Consider the following 16,552-nt stretch of genomic DNA (forward strand, 5'->3'; position numbering starts at 1 on the left):
GCATTGCCTTATTTTATAAATTGGTTTAAAATTACAGTTGATGCATTTAGTTTTTTATAACTAGATTAGCCTGCTACTATTATAACTGTGTAGCTGCGAATTTGTTACAATTTGTTTGTTCTCAAATGATTGTATCAGGTTTATGGAACAGCATTAATAAATTACATACTATACAAATTTTGCAACTGCTGAGCTATTATCAAAAGCTAAAACTCAGAGAATATTTAAATACACAGAACATGAACATAATCTTTTAAAAGATATACTTTAAAAATCTCCATAGCAATAAACCAGAATGCATGATATTTTAGTTTAATCTTCTAGGAGGCTTTGATAACTTTGAAAAACAGCATATTACAAACTAGTAAGGAAACACCCCACTTTGTGTAGGTGTTGCAGAACAGATGATGAAATTCTCACTTCATTGTGGATTTCCTTGCTGGTTTCCTTTTCTACAACCTCCAGACTCAGAGTCTGGATGTTAAAAAAAAAAATTATAGTAGCTTTTTGGTTCAGGGTTTGTTCGGTTTTTTGATTGTTTATAGTTTGTTTGTTTGTTTATAATGGCAGTAAAAGGCTGACCTGATCAAATCAGAGCTGTAAAATGCACTATGAAGCCCCACAGCCTTCCTAAAATAGCAGTGACTTTCTGTGTAATCACAGAGAGAACACTTCTGTCACTAGCATGGTGTGCATACTGTGGAAATCCATTGGGGCAAAAGACTGAAGCAGCTCACTGGGAAAGCAAGTCAGTCTGCAACAGCTGTAACGTGATGACTACAGCAACACTGCATAGCTGGTATGGAACCAGGGTGACAATAAGTGAATGTACTTATTTCTGTGCTTGCTTCCTGAGGTCTGATACTTCTTCACCCTGCACAGAGCAAATACACTACCCTTAATTCAAGGGACAAGACCTCAGTCAAAACAGCATTTGCTCAGGAAGGATCCGTTTCTTATATTGGTCCAGCTCATGCAGAAAGTGACCGAGTCACAGACCAATCTTAGTTTCCTTCTGTTTAAGCAGGGAGTTAAAGGAGTTATGACACTTCACGATCAGTACGACAGTGTGATCAAAGGTAATCATCCCACATCAACCACGTGTGCTCACAGAGCAGTAACATGGCACTTCCCACTGCCTCACTAAACTCACTTCCCTGTCACTGTCAGACTGCTCTCTCCCACAGACAGTGACCATGATAATAGTGTCTCTCCTACAGAAACAAAGGAACAAGTCGAACTTTGCAAACCCTAGGATGACATATTGAGAAGATCTTGCCCAGTCCCATCATTGAACTAATATTTAGTTCATCACCTTTGAACACTGTTTTAATTCAAATAAAAGAAGTGAGGTATGAGTTTGCTTTAAACAGATTGCTCTCCTACATCATCAGACCAAATACATTACAATCTTTGTACTGACAGACACAACACTTACTAGCTTTATCATGTTACCATTGTAAAAATATAGGTAAATCAGACATACACCACAGGAAAGGAAAGTGTGTCTGCTGGCTGGGTATTATATGGTATGGTTTTAGGACACTGCTAAAGTTTGACCCCCCAAATCAAATTTGGTAATTGTCTAGATTCTCATTTGAAAGTTTTTAGGGAAGGTTTGCAGGCACATTCTTAGGCCAGGAAGGAGAAAAGAAGCATGTTTTGCAAGAAACTAGCTGGTCAAATTCCTGTCTGATTGATAGAATGTTTTTATGCTGCAAGGGTGATCTTGCAATATTAATTGTTAAGGTGCCTAGAGCCCTTGTATATGCATCTTCTTATTATTTAAATATTGAAATAAATAAATCATCTCACTTAAAGCAACTAGCAATTCAGATTTGTTAGAATCCTTTCATTAATTTTGATGGTGTTGAACCCCAGATCTGTTAAAAGACTCCAGAAGAATAAGTCAGTTGTAGTCTCTTGTAACTTCTAAATGTAAATACCTCAGCTGTAAGAAATCAAAAGTTATCTAGATTCCTTTCATTCATTGGGTTTTTAAATAACTAATGGTGTATTAAATGCTTCACTGCAGAAGTCAGCACTTGGGCTTGGCTAAATAATAATTCAAAATTACAAGAATGTATATGTCAGTATAGTAAGGTTCCACCCCAAAGGAGATATTTCACAGAGGCTCAGAAAGAAAAAAAAAAAAAAAAAAAAAAAGCACAATTTAAAATATAATTACTGACACCATCTTAACAGTAATGTTACAAATGTGATATAATACTTTGGTAAATATACAAATTAGTAAGACCAAGAAGTTAAATGCTTTGATATATTTCAGATAAGGAGAAATGAACCATCATTATTTAATATCAACTTCAATTTTTAAATGCCAAGTTTCACTAAAAAGGGTAGGGCCTAGGGAACTTTAAATTTAAATGATTATGATGACTAGAAACAAAGGAAACAATAAACTTATGGATGTTAAAATGCCTCAAAAAAGCCAACTTACGCAGCAGCTTCTTGTTTTGACAACCCTTTGATATTCTTCGCCAAATAATCATCTATGCCATCTTTGTCTTTGATCAAATGAATCCTAAATTTAAATGAAAAAAATTAAAAGAAACACTGTGAGGTGCGAACATAGACTTCTGCAGCATGTATAATATATTAGCTTTGCCAAGACGAGCTAAATACTGAAATATTGACAAAGTAATATATCAAACATTCTATAAAAACATACAAATATCTTTTTAATTTTTTGGTCTGTAGCTATTTCAAATCTTTGTTTCTGAAAGAAAACAGAGTTGGTATTGGCTTTCAAGGACCTTGTTATCTGATATTTCTATCTAAACTAGAAGAAATTGTGTGTTAGCTGAATCAATAATAATTGATTAAGCTATCCATATTTAAATTGTTTTCTATACCAGAACTGTTACATTTTTGCATTATCAGTATGGTCTAGAGTGGTCCAATCTATTTTGTGTTTAACTTTTTCAAAATTTATAAAAAGAAAATCAACAAAAAAAAAATCCTAAACCCAACTCAAAATGTTTTCTTCTGTGCAATGCAGACTTTTAATGCTGCTCTCAGATTTCCACAGTTTGAGCAGCACGTTGCAAAAGATTGTCCGCTAACGGGGTAATCCAAAGGCCATTAAAATAAACAGTAAATTTCAGGATCCATGGACCTAATTTCAAAGTTTGAACTGTACATCATTTCACCTTTCACTTGAGCCATCATGTCTTTGCATCTCCACTCTGATACACAAGAGACGCCTTGAATTTTAAAGGATAATATGCACCTACTGACCATAAAGATCATTTAAATAGATTCTGATATTCTGACTGTAGAGGATATTATCTTTATAAAAGTAATGTGAATTTATTTTTATTCTTCTTTAAAAGAGCATAAAGATTGTCTGATTAATCACTCAAAGATAAAAGAAATTCAACATTAGTGTTCCACATAAATCTATTACTTTCCTCTTTCTCTGTCTGTATTACACTGCTGTCTTTCATTACACGGATGAGAGTAAATTCTTTTCATAATGTTAGCTAATATAAGCGTCATGCTTCTTATTGCTCTGAGAATTCCAAAGACACTTCATGAAGTTCATTTAAATGAAAACAAAATAGCTAAGCAATGTAGAGATATTTTGACATGTCTGCATTTAAAACAACATAATAGTGAAATCTTCCGGCACAAATAGGGCATTTAAATTTGTTCCAGAATTTACGGAGTTGCACCAACAGAGGCTTATGCTTTCAGGCTGCGCATAACACACAATCCATATGAGTTGCTGCTGACCATGCAAAATGTACATCTTATGGGTATTGCCATAAAAATGCAGTTATAGTCAATACCATAATTTAATCAATATAAAAAATTTCCCAACAAAATAGTCACAATTTAGGAAGATACATAATGTCATCAGGATAATGAAGATAAGGTAATTATTGTATATTTTAATTTGATATAAAACATATTTCAAGATACAATAGGTTTATATGAGGTAATAGAAAAATTGAAAAATAGTATCTCTGGGTAATTAAATATGAAGTATTCAGTAGGTAACACAAAACCCCCTAGATTACCTTTGTACTTTAAGACTGAAAAAATTAGCTTTCTGCACATCAGTAGCACACAGAGAACACACCAGATATGGCGGGGGGGGGGGCGGGGGTGGAGGGGATGGAGTCCAAATCCCCAAACTAAAACAGTCAACTACAAAAAGCGAATTCCTAGGCATCACTATCACCCTTCTGCAAATTAATCTACACTGCAGTTAAAAATAATCTCAAACTGGAACACAGGAAAGCCTGATGCCTTCTTTTTATCTTCTCAAAGACATTTTAATAAAAAACAAGCAGGGGAAAAGCCCCTAGAATCACATACAATTTAAAATGTCACCTGCCTTGTAGTCAAGCTATAAATTTCTGAGTTCTGATTCGTAAACAGCTACAGCCAAGGGAAAAAAAGCCAAAAGCAATGACTTACAAACCAATTACAATTTACATAAGTTCTGCAATATCTTATATTGGACTGATGCAACTACAAACACGGTCATCCATCACAAAGAATTCAAGTAACTAAAAATAAGAAATACTTAACTCATCCTGGCTGTTACTATCAAAGATGTTAACATAGCAATAACACAGAAAAGACAGGCTGATGATACATAGGAAAAAAACACACAGTAGAAAATAGCATCAACTCAAATAATCATTATCTAAAATGCCTTGTTATATGTAATGAAAATTAAAAACAATAAAAGTAATTAATGTGAAGAACTGATACTGTGACTTGGAATGGACATTGTTTCTTAATAGAGAAATGGGGTGAGGATGGCACTGGCTAAGAAGCATTGTTTCTCTTCCTCCAGAAGTTGTTGCTTTTTCAAAACTGTTTTAGCCTTATTTCTCCAGTGTTTCCATGATGACTCACTATGTTTCATAAATAGTTTACAAAAAAAAGTCAACTACACCTGTGAATTGGTTCCTATTTATTTTTCAATCCCTCACTTATTAAAGACAAATATATTTTAATTCAATGGACACCTATCCCAGGGTTAACATTTTACACCATGCGTTCCTATAACTATTTCTGTTACCAGTCTACACAGCAAAAAAAAATAGCTACTGATTTTTCTTCTAGAAATAAACTTCATTATAAATATACCTGGCTTTCTATTCAAAGAACAGAACAAAGTCACATAAAGGACTAAACTAATTCTCACATATCTTTCTGTCCCCACTGCCTGTTCTCAGTGGGGAAACTCGGTTGAGAAAACTCAGACTCCAGTTTTTTCAAAATTTCTTATCAAAGAAAATTACAGAGATTGTCTTGCTCTAATCACTAGGCATCTATAGCATGGTCTAGACCATTACAGAAACACACATGTATTTTCTGCAAACAAGCACAGCTTCTATAGGACTGCTGTAGAATGATCTTGAACATGAAACTCCCTAAGTAAAGGGAAGAAACAAGCCTCCTACCTCTGGGGTGAGTTTTCCAGCAAGGCAGTTACTGGAAATAGTGATGGCTGCAGAGCACAGATCCAGCCATAAAAGACTGGAAATAAAATTGTAAAACACCCCTGCATGTCCTTACTGCTTTTAGACATGGACATGCAGCTGCTGAACTCTGAGTTGCCCCGGACCTTTCAGCCAAAGGCTAAGGGGAATGCTAGGATTGGGGGGAGGTGGGGGGTGGGGGGTGGGGAAGAAGAGGAGGAAGAATAACTGTAACGGAGGCAATTCCAGGAAAAAGAGCATAGTGGGGCAGAGAAGTAACTGAGAGAGCAGTACTGACTGACGGAGGCAAAAATGTATGGATACAAGTAACTAAGAGAAAAAATGAGTGCAATAGAATGGAAAGCCATATAGGCATGTACAAGAAGAAATCTTGAAGGTATTACGGCACTATTGTTAACTCTCTCAGTCATTAAGTACAGGATAATGTTTTTCAAGACAGTTTTATTCATTATATTTTGACAGATGTGAAACTATTCTGTGCCTGAATGAAAAAAAAAAGGTATCTTGTTGTTTCATCCAAATAAGTACTTTTTCAATGACATGCATTCATATCAATGCTAAATGGAAATAACTTAATACAGCTCTTGAAGGGGTTTTTAAAAATTAGTATTAAATATCTACCTTAAACAGAACACTGTTCCTATTACTTTTTTTTTCCTTTTAATTATGAAACTTTCCTAAGAGAGAATTTCCTTGCCTCTGATTTTTGCTGTTTTAAATATTGCAAAAAAGCAAACATAGTTTGTCACCTCAGCATAGCTGATTGATGCTGTTCACAGTAAGAATGATACTCTAAAAGAAAAGAGATACATACCTTGCAAAGTCTAATGAGGGGCAAACAGTCTGCTCTATGAACCTGGGATGTTCCCCTGGGCTTTGTAGGATCTCTTGAGGCAACACATTCATTTTGACTAAAACAAACAAACAAAACCAAGTGTTACTTGAAACAATGTCTTCACAGTGATGCAGTTTCTTATCCTTCTTGTGCTACTTTCCAGTCAACTCTTTTTTATTTTCAGTGCACTACATATAAAACCAGACTCCAGTTCCACACAAATCTTTTCAGGCCTCAGCGTTACTTCAGTAGGAAATAATGCACAGGAATGGTTATGATCTTTCATTGGAGTGCTTTTGATTTGCACAGGGACAACTGATTCAGGAACTTTACTTGCATGTCATTCCCTGTGCTTCCTCAAAATATCTAAGTCCAAGAATTAATAACATTTTAAGTTAACACATAAGGTGGAGAAATGTTTGAACATGCAGTGTGCAACAAAACAACAGGAACTGTATTAATGTTCCAAACAATCCATAATCATAATAGTAACAATCCTTTAAATAAAAAATGTAATTAAATCTATACTTACAACACAGGGTTTTACTTAAAACAAAAGCTGAAAGCCCCATAGTTATGTAGAATTATCTAGCTCGTCATTTTGAAGTACATAAATGCTAATAGGACTTTTTTGTCATATAGAACTACTGTGTTTTTTCCCCAAGTATTCAGTCTACATTTCCTACCATTAAAGTTTCAGCTGCCAGTTCCTTCATTTTGCATGCCTGTGATCTGAGGACGTTAGCAGCAGGAGCACCCTTACTTTTAAATTTGGTTTAATGTAGGTATTGCATGCCCTGCTGGTAGGCCTCAAGGCACAAACTTTTAATAGGGATGGGAAAACAGAATATAATAGGAGGGAAGGAAGAATTTAACTATTTGCTATATTTAGTGAAAGGAAATTTATTTTACGGGAAATAAATGTTAGATATGAATCAATTTGGTACTGAATGATCAGCATCAGACTAGCAGATATTTTATAAATTAGCCTTTCTGGGATCAAAAGCCATTTCATTGATGCAATATTTTGCTATAGTTATATTGAAGTGATTTTTAAAATTGTGTTACTTAGAATGGAATAACAAAGACAATTACAGGTTGAAAAGATGACAGAATACAATATTTTCCCTAAGTAATTCTTTTAGGGCTTAGTACTAATGACAACATTTGTTATAGAAGGAAAAAAATATTATTTATAAATAAACTAATCTAAAATCAGAGGCAGCAACATTTTACACAACTGTGTTATGGAAAAAAAAAAATCAATAGAATAAAAACAAATGGGTAATTCATCACTAGAAAAGATACTTCTTATAGAGAATGACAGGTTTGTATCCAGAAGCAACATAGAAAGGAAAATCTCCTTTTAGGAAGATCCTGTTCAATCAGAAATAGTAATTAAACTTTTGAACAATATCGAAGCCCAGAGAAGATGCAAAGCTTTCTACAAGCCTCTTAGTTTTGAGGTATCAGGTGAGAAAAAGCAAACAGACCATGTCTTAATGGCAGCTGTTGAATCTGGCAAGGCAAGAGAGCTGACCCATCTGCAGCTATGGGGCAGAAAAGGCAGGGTAAGCAGCTGCAATGAGACCCTGAAAGCCCTGATAGAGCCACTGCAACCATGAAAAGCTAGCGATGGGCAGGTGTACTTTGTCTCAGGCTCCAGGTTGCACCCACACGGGACCTGGCTGTAGCATACAACAGCTCCTTGCTGGCCCACACGCTCCAGATTCCCACCCGACAGAAATCAAGTACATGATAAAAACAGGCTGGCTTGCACACAAGTCTCACATTAAAATGAGACACATACACAGACATTTTTCTGAGTCCATTACTACCTCACAAGGATTAAAACTATTGCCCTGACACCTGCTTCAAACTTAAAGCTTGGGAATTTAAACAAACAAACAAACAAAACCTGCTTCATAATAATGGCATTTTAATTTTTATTTTAGAGATGGGAGGTTGCTTTCACAGTGAAATGGAAGGTGTTTTCCCCTCATCTCCAAGGCAACTGTAATCTTCACAGGTAAATAACAACCAGAGATAGATGACAGAAGTTATCAGCAACACATCCTTCTGAAACGCGAGCTATTACATTCACATAAATTTCATTGCTGATCCTTTAAAGACTGCTAGCCCTTTTACATCCTACTCCTTTATTATTAGGCCCAAGCCATGTCTCCTTACTTAATCAAACACCCACAGAACTCAGCAAAAGAGACGGCAGTGCAGTTTGTTTCTAAAGAAGTGCTGTATTTTATCACACAATCAAGGGACTCACCCACAGGCTGGAATCGCTCTAACGTGCATTGAAGCTACAGGTAAAACGCCAACTGATTGCAATGGTCTTTTCCTGCACTTTTTAGGAAACCTGTCTGTCCCTACCACCTAGCCCATTCCGCACATTTTCCGAGGCATGCATAAACCCAGCTGGAGGCTGAGGGTTTCCCAGAAAGGGAAGCAGCCTAGGAAGCAGGCATTCTCCATGCAGCTGCCTTTGCAGATGCATTTGCTGCTACCTGGCACTTCATGAAATAAAAAAGTGTCAGAGTGTGTCAGGAAAGACTTACCGCTTTATGACACTGAAAGTGCTGATATGATTGATTCAAAAAATGCAATAAAATTTTAAAATCTATAGATAGTATGATAGATGTAATTTGTTCCAAGTGACCTGGATGAGGGCACAGCCCCAACCAGCCCTTGGTTTTGAGCATTCGACCGTGTTCTGGAGCTCCTCCGGCCCTGAGGCTCTCCAGCCCCCGCTGTGGAATCACAGCTGCCCTTCACCCACCCCCAGCCAGGTACACCTTTTTTTTTTTCCCCTTCACCTGTTTAGCCACCCCCTACACTACATACCCTCAACCCTTGGCTCTGGTACTGTCTCAGCCTCTTAAAAAAAAAATAATAATAATTAGAAAGTGTTAGTTGAACTTTCCAGTGGAACGGACCTCCACTCATGGCGTGGCGGCAGGAGGAGGCCTTCCCGGCGTTTCAGGGCTCCGTTACTCCCCCGGAGGGGAGCTGAGGGCGGCAGCCGGCGGCGTTCCAGACGCGGTTCTCCGCGCCGGCTCGGTCCTGAGGCCACCGCCTCCAGCCGGACGGCTCCGCGGGACGCCAGCGGCCTCGCCATGGCGACCGGGGCGGGCGGGGCTGAGGGCCGGCCTCCCGCCCCGCCACCGCCCCCGAACCCCGCCCCGCCACCGCCCCCGAACCCCGCGCCGCCAGGCCGCCCCGCCCTCTTGAGGCCGCTCCCGGGTGAGGCCCCGCTGCGGCGTGAGGAGGCAGACCTGCGGTTCCCATCTGGCAGAGGCCTGCAGGCCAGGTGACCCGCAAAGTCCGATTTAGACCATGGAAAATGTGGAAGCTGTGAGACATGAGCACAGCTCGAGGTGTTTGGCATTAACGGATCCTCCAGCTCACGGAAAGTGGTTTTGTGATTTCCCGGAGCTCAGATGAGCTCCAAATGAGCTTATCTCAAACGGGAGCATCTCTCAAAGCTAAGTAAGTTTCTGAAGTTGGCAAGCAAAGAACCAGTGACAATATCATATCAGTACTTAAAGGAAGGTTTGTGGGCAGTGTTGCAGATTGTAGATGGACACTTGCAGTGAGCAGGCTTTTGTCTCGGACATCCTTCAGGACTTTTGAGCAATGGAAAAGAGCAAGTAGAAAATTCTAGACTTAATCTCTATGTAAGTGACGTAACACAAAGGCTTTTTGTTTGTGGAAAACTTGGTCACCTTCTGTGATGAGAGCGTGCTGCTTAATTTACTGTAACGAAGGAACTGTTCTTCTAAGGGGCTGATCGGCTAGGGAGTCTAAGTTACAAGAAAAAATGAAATAGTGACAAGGAACCAACGAGCTTTTGGTAGGTGCAAATGAGAACGATAAGAGAAACTGTAATCAGGATGCTGAAGAATACAAAGAGATTTTTCAGTAGCCTCTTTCTTACTGTTGGAAACATGACACCAGCAGAAGAGGTCATTTTTTTTAGCACAGGTTTGACCTAGTTTCTATTGCTAAAACTGGTTGGAAAACTGGAATGTCAAAATCAATTGTTATAATCTATTTTGGAAGGATCAAGCAGACAGAAGGCACTTCAAAAATGGCATTACCTGTTTCTGAGTTGATGGCAATCGGAAGCAAATGATCTTGAATGTTTATGGGTCAATGTTCTGACAGATAAGTCAGAAGTTGACAGGGTACTTAGCTGATATCAAATCACACTAGAGAACAGCGTGACCTACGCCTTACCCGCCTACAATATATAGGGAAAACACTGCTGTACTGCAGTGAATTTCAATCTGAGTGACATATGCTGGAGGTCTCATGCTGCCAGTGTTAAAATGTACTTGGAATTTCAAAATATTTTAAATGTCAATTTCTAACTGAAAAAGTGTTGCATCCAGCACAGGGGAATTCTGTATTAGACCTCTTCTTGTCAGATGAAAAGGAATTGATCACAGAACTAAAAATTAGCCATAGCTTAGGTATAACTGATAATGATTTGATCACATTTGTTATGTGCAAACAGAATTAAGTCCAAACCAATAATATATATACTTAATGCTTCGAAAAGGCTAATTTTATAAAGGTGAATACTATTGTAAGGTAAGTCTGTTGGGAGAAAGAATTTAATCTGAAATGGGAGAACGGTAATTGGAAACCGTTTAAGGATGTTAGCCCAGATACCCACAAAGCCATAATCCGACAACTAAGGAATACATTTGCTGAAAAGCCAGGGTGGTTTACAAGGAAAATACCTATGAAACAGAAGAAGGAGTGTGGTATCATACATGTACACTGGAAGCTAAGATTTGTAGAAAATTACTTTGAGAAGTAAAAGGTTGTAAGGGAAACACACATATGATCAGCAGGGTTAAAATGAGGAAAAGGAAAGTTTTTTTCAAGTACAGAATATAGAAAATTATCTGAATAGTAAGAAGACCCTATTAAGGGATGAAGATGATAGCTTTAATCATAATTTGTGACAAACTTGGAGTGTTAAAACATATACATATTTCTTCTGTGCATTTGGGAAGATGGCAGCTGATATATTTATGTTGTATGGTACTGAAGAGTTGTTTTCTTTTCAGATGATAATGTAGGAGAATAGTTCAGCTTCAGTTACTAAAATAAAACTGGCATTAGAGAGTTTTGAGTGAACACGTCAAGAAGTTGTATGCACTATCCATGTTCATATTCCTAAGGTCTTGGAATACTAAGACATTTACATAAGGAGGGTAAAGCTAGTATTGTTCTAATACTTTAAAAGAATAAATGGGATAATAGTAGCTTATCAATGTGACATTGGTCACAGGCAAAATATGGAATAGCCAATATAAAACTCACTTAACAAAGAATTTACAAGATGATAGATAATTCCAATTAACATTGGCTCCTGCTAAAAAAAAAAAAAAAACAAACATATATCCTGGCAGAAAAAATAGAGCCTGGCAAACAGACTTTGTTTTCTTAATGAGGCTGCAGGTTTCACATACTGATGTAATTTAATTAGACTTCAGTAAAGCATTTGACTTACTATCACATGGCTTTTTGGATTAAGCACTTCAAAGACACAATGACTTGTATCATGTATGTAAACTTACAAAGAAAACTTGTAAAAACTGAAAAGATAAACCATCGGATTTAAAATTACTGGTAATAGTCTGGAACGATATCTGAAGTATTTCACAAGCAGCCATTTTACACCATGGCTACATCTTCCATGTTAAGCATATATAATTCATTTGGCTTGGAAGCAAAGCAAGATTTTTTTTTTTTTAAATGGTGATGTGTTCAAAGGATCCTGCATGCTAAACAATATGTAACTTAGAGAGGACACTCTTTAGCAAAGAATCAAAGGCAGTCTACATCTACATAGTAATATAAAGAGGCAGTAGCCTTTCTGTGCTTAAGGATGAAACCAACTCCTATTACAATTCTGTGTTGTAGCACCGATATAATTGGTCTAGAACTGTTTGGCTTGCAAATCTTGAAAGGAAAGGGTGTCTTCCCATGGAAAAAAAAATATTCAATTGCTAACACTTTTTGCTCCTATCATTGTGATAGGTCTTCTAATTCTGTAAGCACTTATAATGTCCAAGGAAGGAGAATATTTTATAGCGGATCAAATTTGCAAAAACTGTGTGAAAAATTAATTTGTTTGAGCAAAACTTGGTGTTCAGATGTTATATGTGTACTGTCTGTGCTGAAATGAGGCAATGCAAAAACTTACCAGAACATATTTGGATACTCTTGAATATTGCTCATAAAACTAGTTAAGAACCTGTGCACTATTACTATATTTAAAAAAAAAAAAAAAAAAAAGAAGAACAAAAAAAGTTTTTTGACTTGTGCCTACCTGTCTGTCTTTGGTTTCTGGTAGTTTTGATTTTCCTATTACCTGTTAACCTGTCCACTACAGAAAAAACACCCCAAATTGAAGTGTCCCTCCTCCTCCGCTCTAGGAGAGGGGGAAGAGAGAGAGAGACGGGGTGAAAACTAAAGTGATCTTGGAGAAAAATATGAAAAAAAAAAAAAAGAGGAGAAAAGGTCAAAGTGTCAAAAATACAAAACCAGGGAACTGGAAGGGGCAACACTGAGCATGCTACCAGGCAGCAATCAGTGTAAAAATATGTACAATGTACACAAAACATATAAAAGCTAGTGCTTGCTGCTGTGGGCTGCAGGTGTGGAGATAAGACAGGCTGATGGAACAGAAATAATCTCTGAAGTTGCCAGGATTTCTTTAGTCAAACTTCCTCCTTCACCAGGCCCAGGGCAAGAGTCAAAAGGAGAATGGGAAGATTCCACACCTCTTTGAGACCCTGGATGGCATACTAAACTAGGTACCAATTTGGCATGAACTTTAACCCAGAGCTGACTGTGGCACGAAAATTTCTGGAGACATATCTTGTAAGGTTTTTTAATCAATACTTCTAACCTCAATTTTCAATGTTTGTGTGAACCTTCTTTAAAGCCAAATAACAGGAAACTTGTCATTTTTCAAAACGGATGATCTTCCTATAAAATGATTCATTCTACCTATGCATCTTTTCCTTATATATGTGAGAGGTAAACAACGTTTCCATCTTTCTGATGTTCCTAAGTTTGGGAAATGTGTAATTTGCTGTTCTAAGTAGTTGTCATAGACCAAGTACCACCAGAAATTGTTTTCTTTTACACACACAGGACACTTCCCCAGGTACATTACAATGTTTTTCTTTCACAGCAGACTCTTCAAAACCATATTTAGGCACCTTACTCTTAATCACTCCGTATGTGACAACTGTCTGGTTTCTTTAGAGATGAGAATGAGGATTTTGTGGACCAATCTGCTAGTATGGAGCCTAGTTCTACCATATGTTGATCAGCTACTTTGTTGGTAGATACTGGTGATACTGCAAAACTTGCTGGTCAGGTACCAGCATGAAGCTAGGACTTGAAGAAGCAAGTGGCGTAAATACAGAGCCCTCACAAATAGAGGTCCTAGTACAGGTAGTAATTAGCCAAGGCAGGCTGTGCCAGGCAAGACCTGGTACTGCTCTTTTTGACAGCAATAAAGCATTCCTGAATATACAAGTTACTTTTCCTACAAGACCCATCTCTCTCAATTTCAGAGGCAGTTGGAATACACAATTAAATTGGAGGATTTGCATCTGATTTTCTCTTTATGGCATATACATATTTAGATCTGAATCAGTAGTATCATAATGACTAAAGATTTCCAGTGTTTTTCTAATGCGGCACTTGCATCCTGTTTACCCAACCTCAGCAATGATGCTACATCATGTCTCCTTTTTTAGCTTTCTATTTGAGTGATGAGATGGAGACAGCAGTGCTGATGAAGATTAAACAAACTTACAGTGTAAAAATTACTATAAGGATCTCTAGTCTTGCTATTCATTATATACATATTATGCATTGATATACTAGATCATTGTCAAGTTCCATTGCTGGCATAATAGGCTCAGGAAAGAGCCAAATATTTGACAGGGAACGCAAGTTTCCAAAATCTTTACTCCACAGTTCCTGTCATGTTTCATCTTGCTGTAGCTTGCAGCTGGTATTTAGATGGAAATGTTCCACAGTAGCATTAAAACAAAAGGATTAGACCATTAGTTTTTATTTTATCAGGATTTCAATTTATCTTTGTTTATTTCAGTTCAGAGACTGTAATAGGAAACTAAGCAAAATAGGACTGCGTTAACACTACTGTAATGTGCTGGTGAGCATTTATTTATATAAGTTGTTCCATTCACTTTAAATTGAACCACTTGTATGACTAAAAACTTGCTAACATAAGTAGCAACCCTTCCCAGTTTAGCTCTAAACAAATAGGTCTAAGGGCTGATACAGATAAAAGGAGGACAAATATAATTATGGTTTACTAAAACAAGCTATGGTTATTTCACTAGCAGTCTAATCTGAGCATTTATGGAAGTAAGGAATGTGCCTTAGTAGAAATAGGTAGTAGGGAAGAGGATATGCCACCAAAAATGAGAAGAGAGATTTATTTTTTACAAAAGTAGCATTTCCTCATCCATTGAAATAAGGGCTTCAATGGGAAAAAAAAATTGTCCTCTTCAGGCCTTATTGTTCTGCATGCCTAGAAATGTGAGGTTTGCATTTTTAAAAATAGAGTAGAAACATTAATTTGTAGTCCTGGAAGGTCCAGAGATAGTGCATTTCAATTTTATGGCTATTACAAATGATAACTGGATTCATGGTAACCTAACAGACCTCAGAAGTGTCTAATCAGTATTTCCTTAACCTGAAAGATGTGTATAGGATAAACAAAGGTGGCATTGTACAAAGGTTTTATTAGCATTTGCCTGAGATCACCTAATAAACTTATTCATGAATGACGGAGTCACAAGTAATACTGCTTTCCAAAATTCATGCTGTTAAGTCTTTTATATCATGCCATTGAGGCTCTATATCCTACATGCAGAAAACTGCCCCATTATGCACTTTATATGTTTACTCCCACTCCCTCTCCCACTCCCTCTCTTTACAATGAACTAAAATGTATCCCATTAATATCTCCTCCTGGTTCTGTGGAATGTTTACTTATTTCAGGTACTAGTGCTCATAGATTTACAGGTATGCATCAGATAGATTTTCACCTACTGAAACATTTGTAACATTATCAACTTATTTGTTTTACCTTCTTTTGAAAGCTGTCTAGGAAGATTTATATAAAAAGTTAATCAAACTACATCACTGACTTGGCTCATCAGTACAACTTTTTCATCACCATAACAATATCTATGTGACATCTAGCTTATCATCATGAATTATGGGGGAAAGGATAAACAACCCATTAAGAAATTAAAGGCCCACAAAGGTGCAGTTTGATAAAGGATAAAAAAAACCCCACGGGGTATGTATAATAAGATCTCTCTCCCCTGAAGAGTGATTGTTATCTTTCTTTCATGAACGTCAAAGACCTGAAGCTTCTCAGTGCCTCAGGCAAGTGAGTTTGAAGGTCTCCTTCATGACTGAATGGAAAATAGTAATCAGAATTAGGTTAAGACTATGCTACAGAGCATTTAAAAAAAAATGTTTTATATGTAGAACTGATATAGTAACTGATAGAAGCAGCCACTGTAATCACATTTAGAAAACTTTACTGTGTTTTCTTTATTCAATGTGTCATTGTCTTTTTATTCTGGTATATGTTGGGACAAGCTTTGTTTCATGGAGAACTGAGCTAAATAGCTCTAATACATTAATTTGTAGAGTCTTCATTCTGTAATAAGTATAAGCCTATGTAAAAGAACAGACTTACAGATAAAGATGTCTTTACAACCCCAAGAGAAATAAGTTATTCTTAAATAAGTTTTCATTTTCTGAGACAAAATATATAGCAAATATCCTCACTGTACTGTAATTAATTATGCCTTTATTTATACTATTAGAAGATACCAGTATTTACAGGCTTTCAGATTCCTCTGAGTGAATATCATGATTCTGTGTGTGGTATGACATGTGGCTGAATGGGAATCCAGCTAAATCAACAGAGCTGCAATCAAAATGAATGACTTAAGTGATGACAGTAGAATTATCTTGTACAGTTCTCTTCCTTGTCTGATAGATTATGCCTAAATTGGTGAAAAAAATAATTTCAGATAATAAGAGAGGCTGCCAGCAAACGGTGCTCATATTAAGTTGCGCTAAAGGATATATTTTTTTTTTTTCCCCAGTAAGTTGAAACTCTAAAGTTTTC

The 16,552-nt window shown here is 37.0% G+C and overlaps 1 protein-coding gene across 13 annotated transcripts in view; it reads right to left on the reverse strand.

Moving 5' to 3' along the window:
* Positions 1–16,552, reverse strand: part of TTC29 (tetratricopeptide repeat domain 29) — a 313,481-nt gene that overhangs the window by 127,488 nt on the left and 169,441 nt on the right. For all 13 annotated transcript variants that reach the window (XM_086747860.1, XM_086747858.1, XM_086747859.1 and 10 more), the window contains 2 exons: positions 6,298–6,394; positions 2,459–2,542 (listed from right to left, as the gene is read on the reverse strand). In XM_086747860.1, the coding sequence (XP_086603986.1) occupies positions 2,459–2,542; positions 6,298–6,389 (176 nt within the window). In that variant the 5' untranslated portion in view covers positions 6,390–6,394. The remainder of the gene's footprint in view (positions 1–2,458; positions 2,543–6,297; positions 6,395–16,552) is intronic.

This window comes from Chlamydotis macqueenii, chromosome 4 (assembly GCF_036417535.1).
Source record: "Chlamydotis macqueenii isolate bChlMac1 chromosome 4, bChlMac1.mat, whole genome shotgun sequence".
NCBI classification, from domain to species: domain Eukaryota; kingdom Metazoa; phylum Chordata; class Aves; order Otidiformes; family Otididae; genus Chlamydotis; species Chlamydotis macqueenii.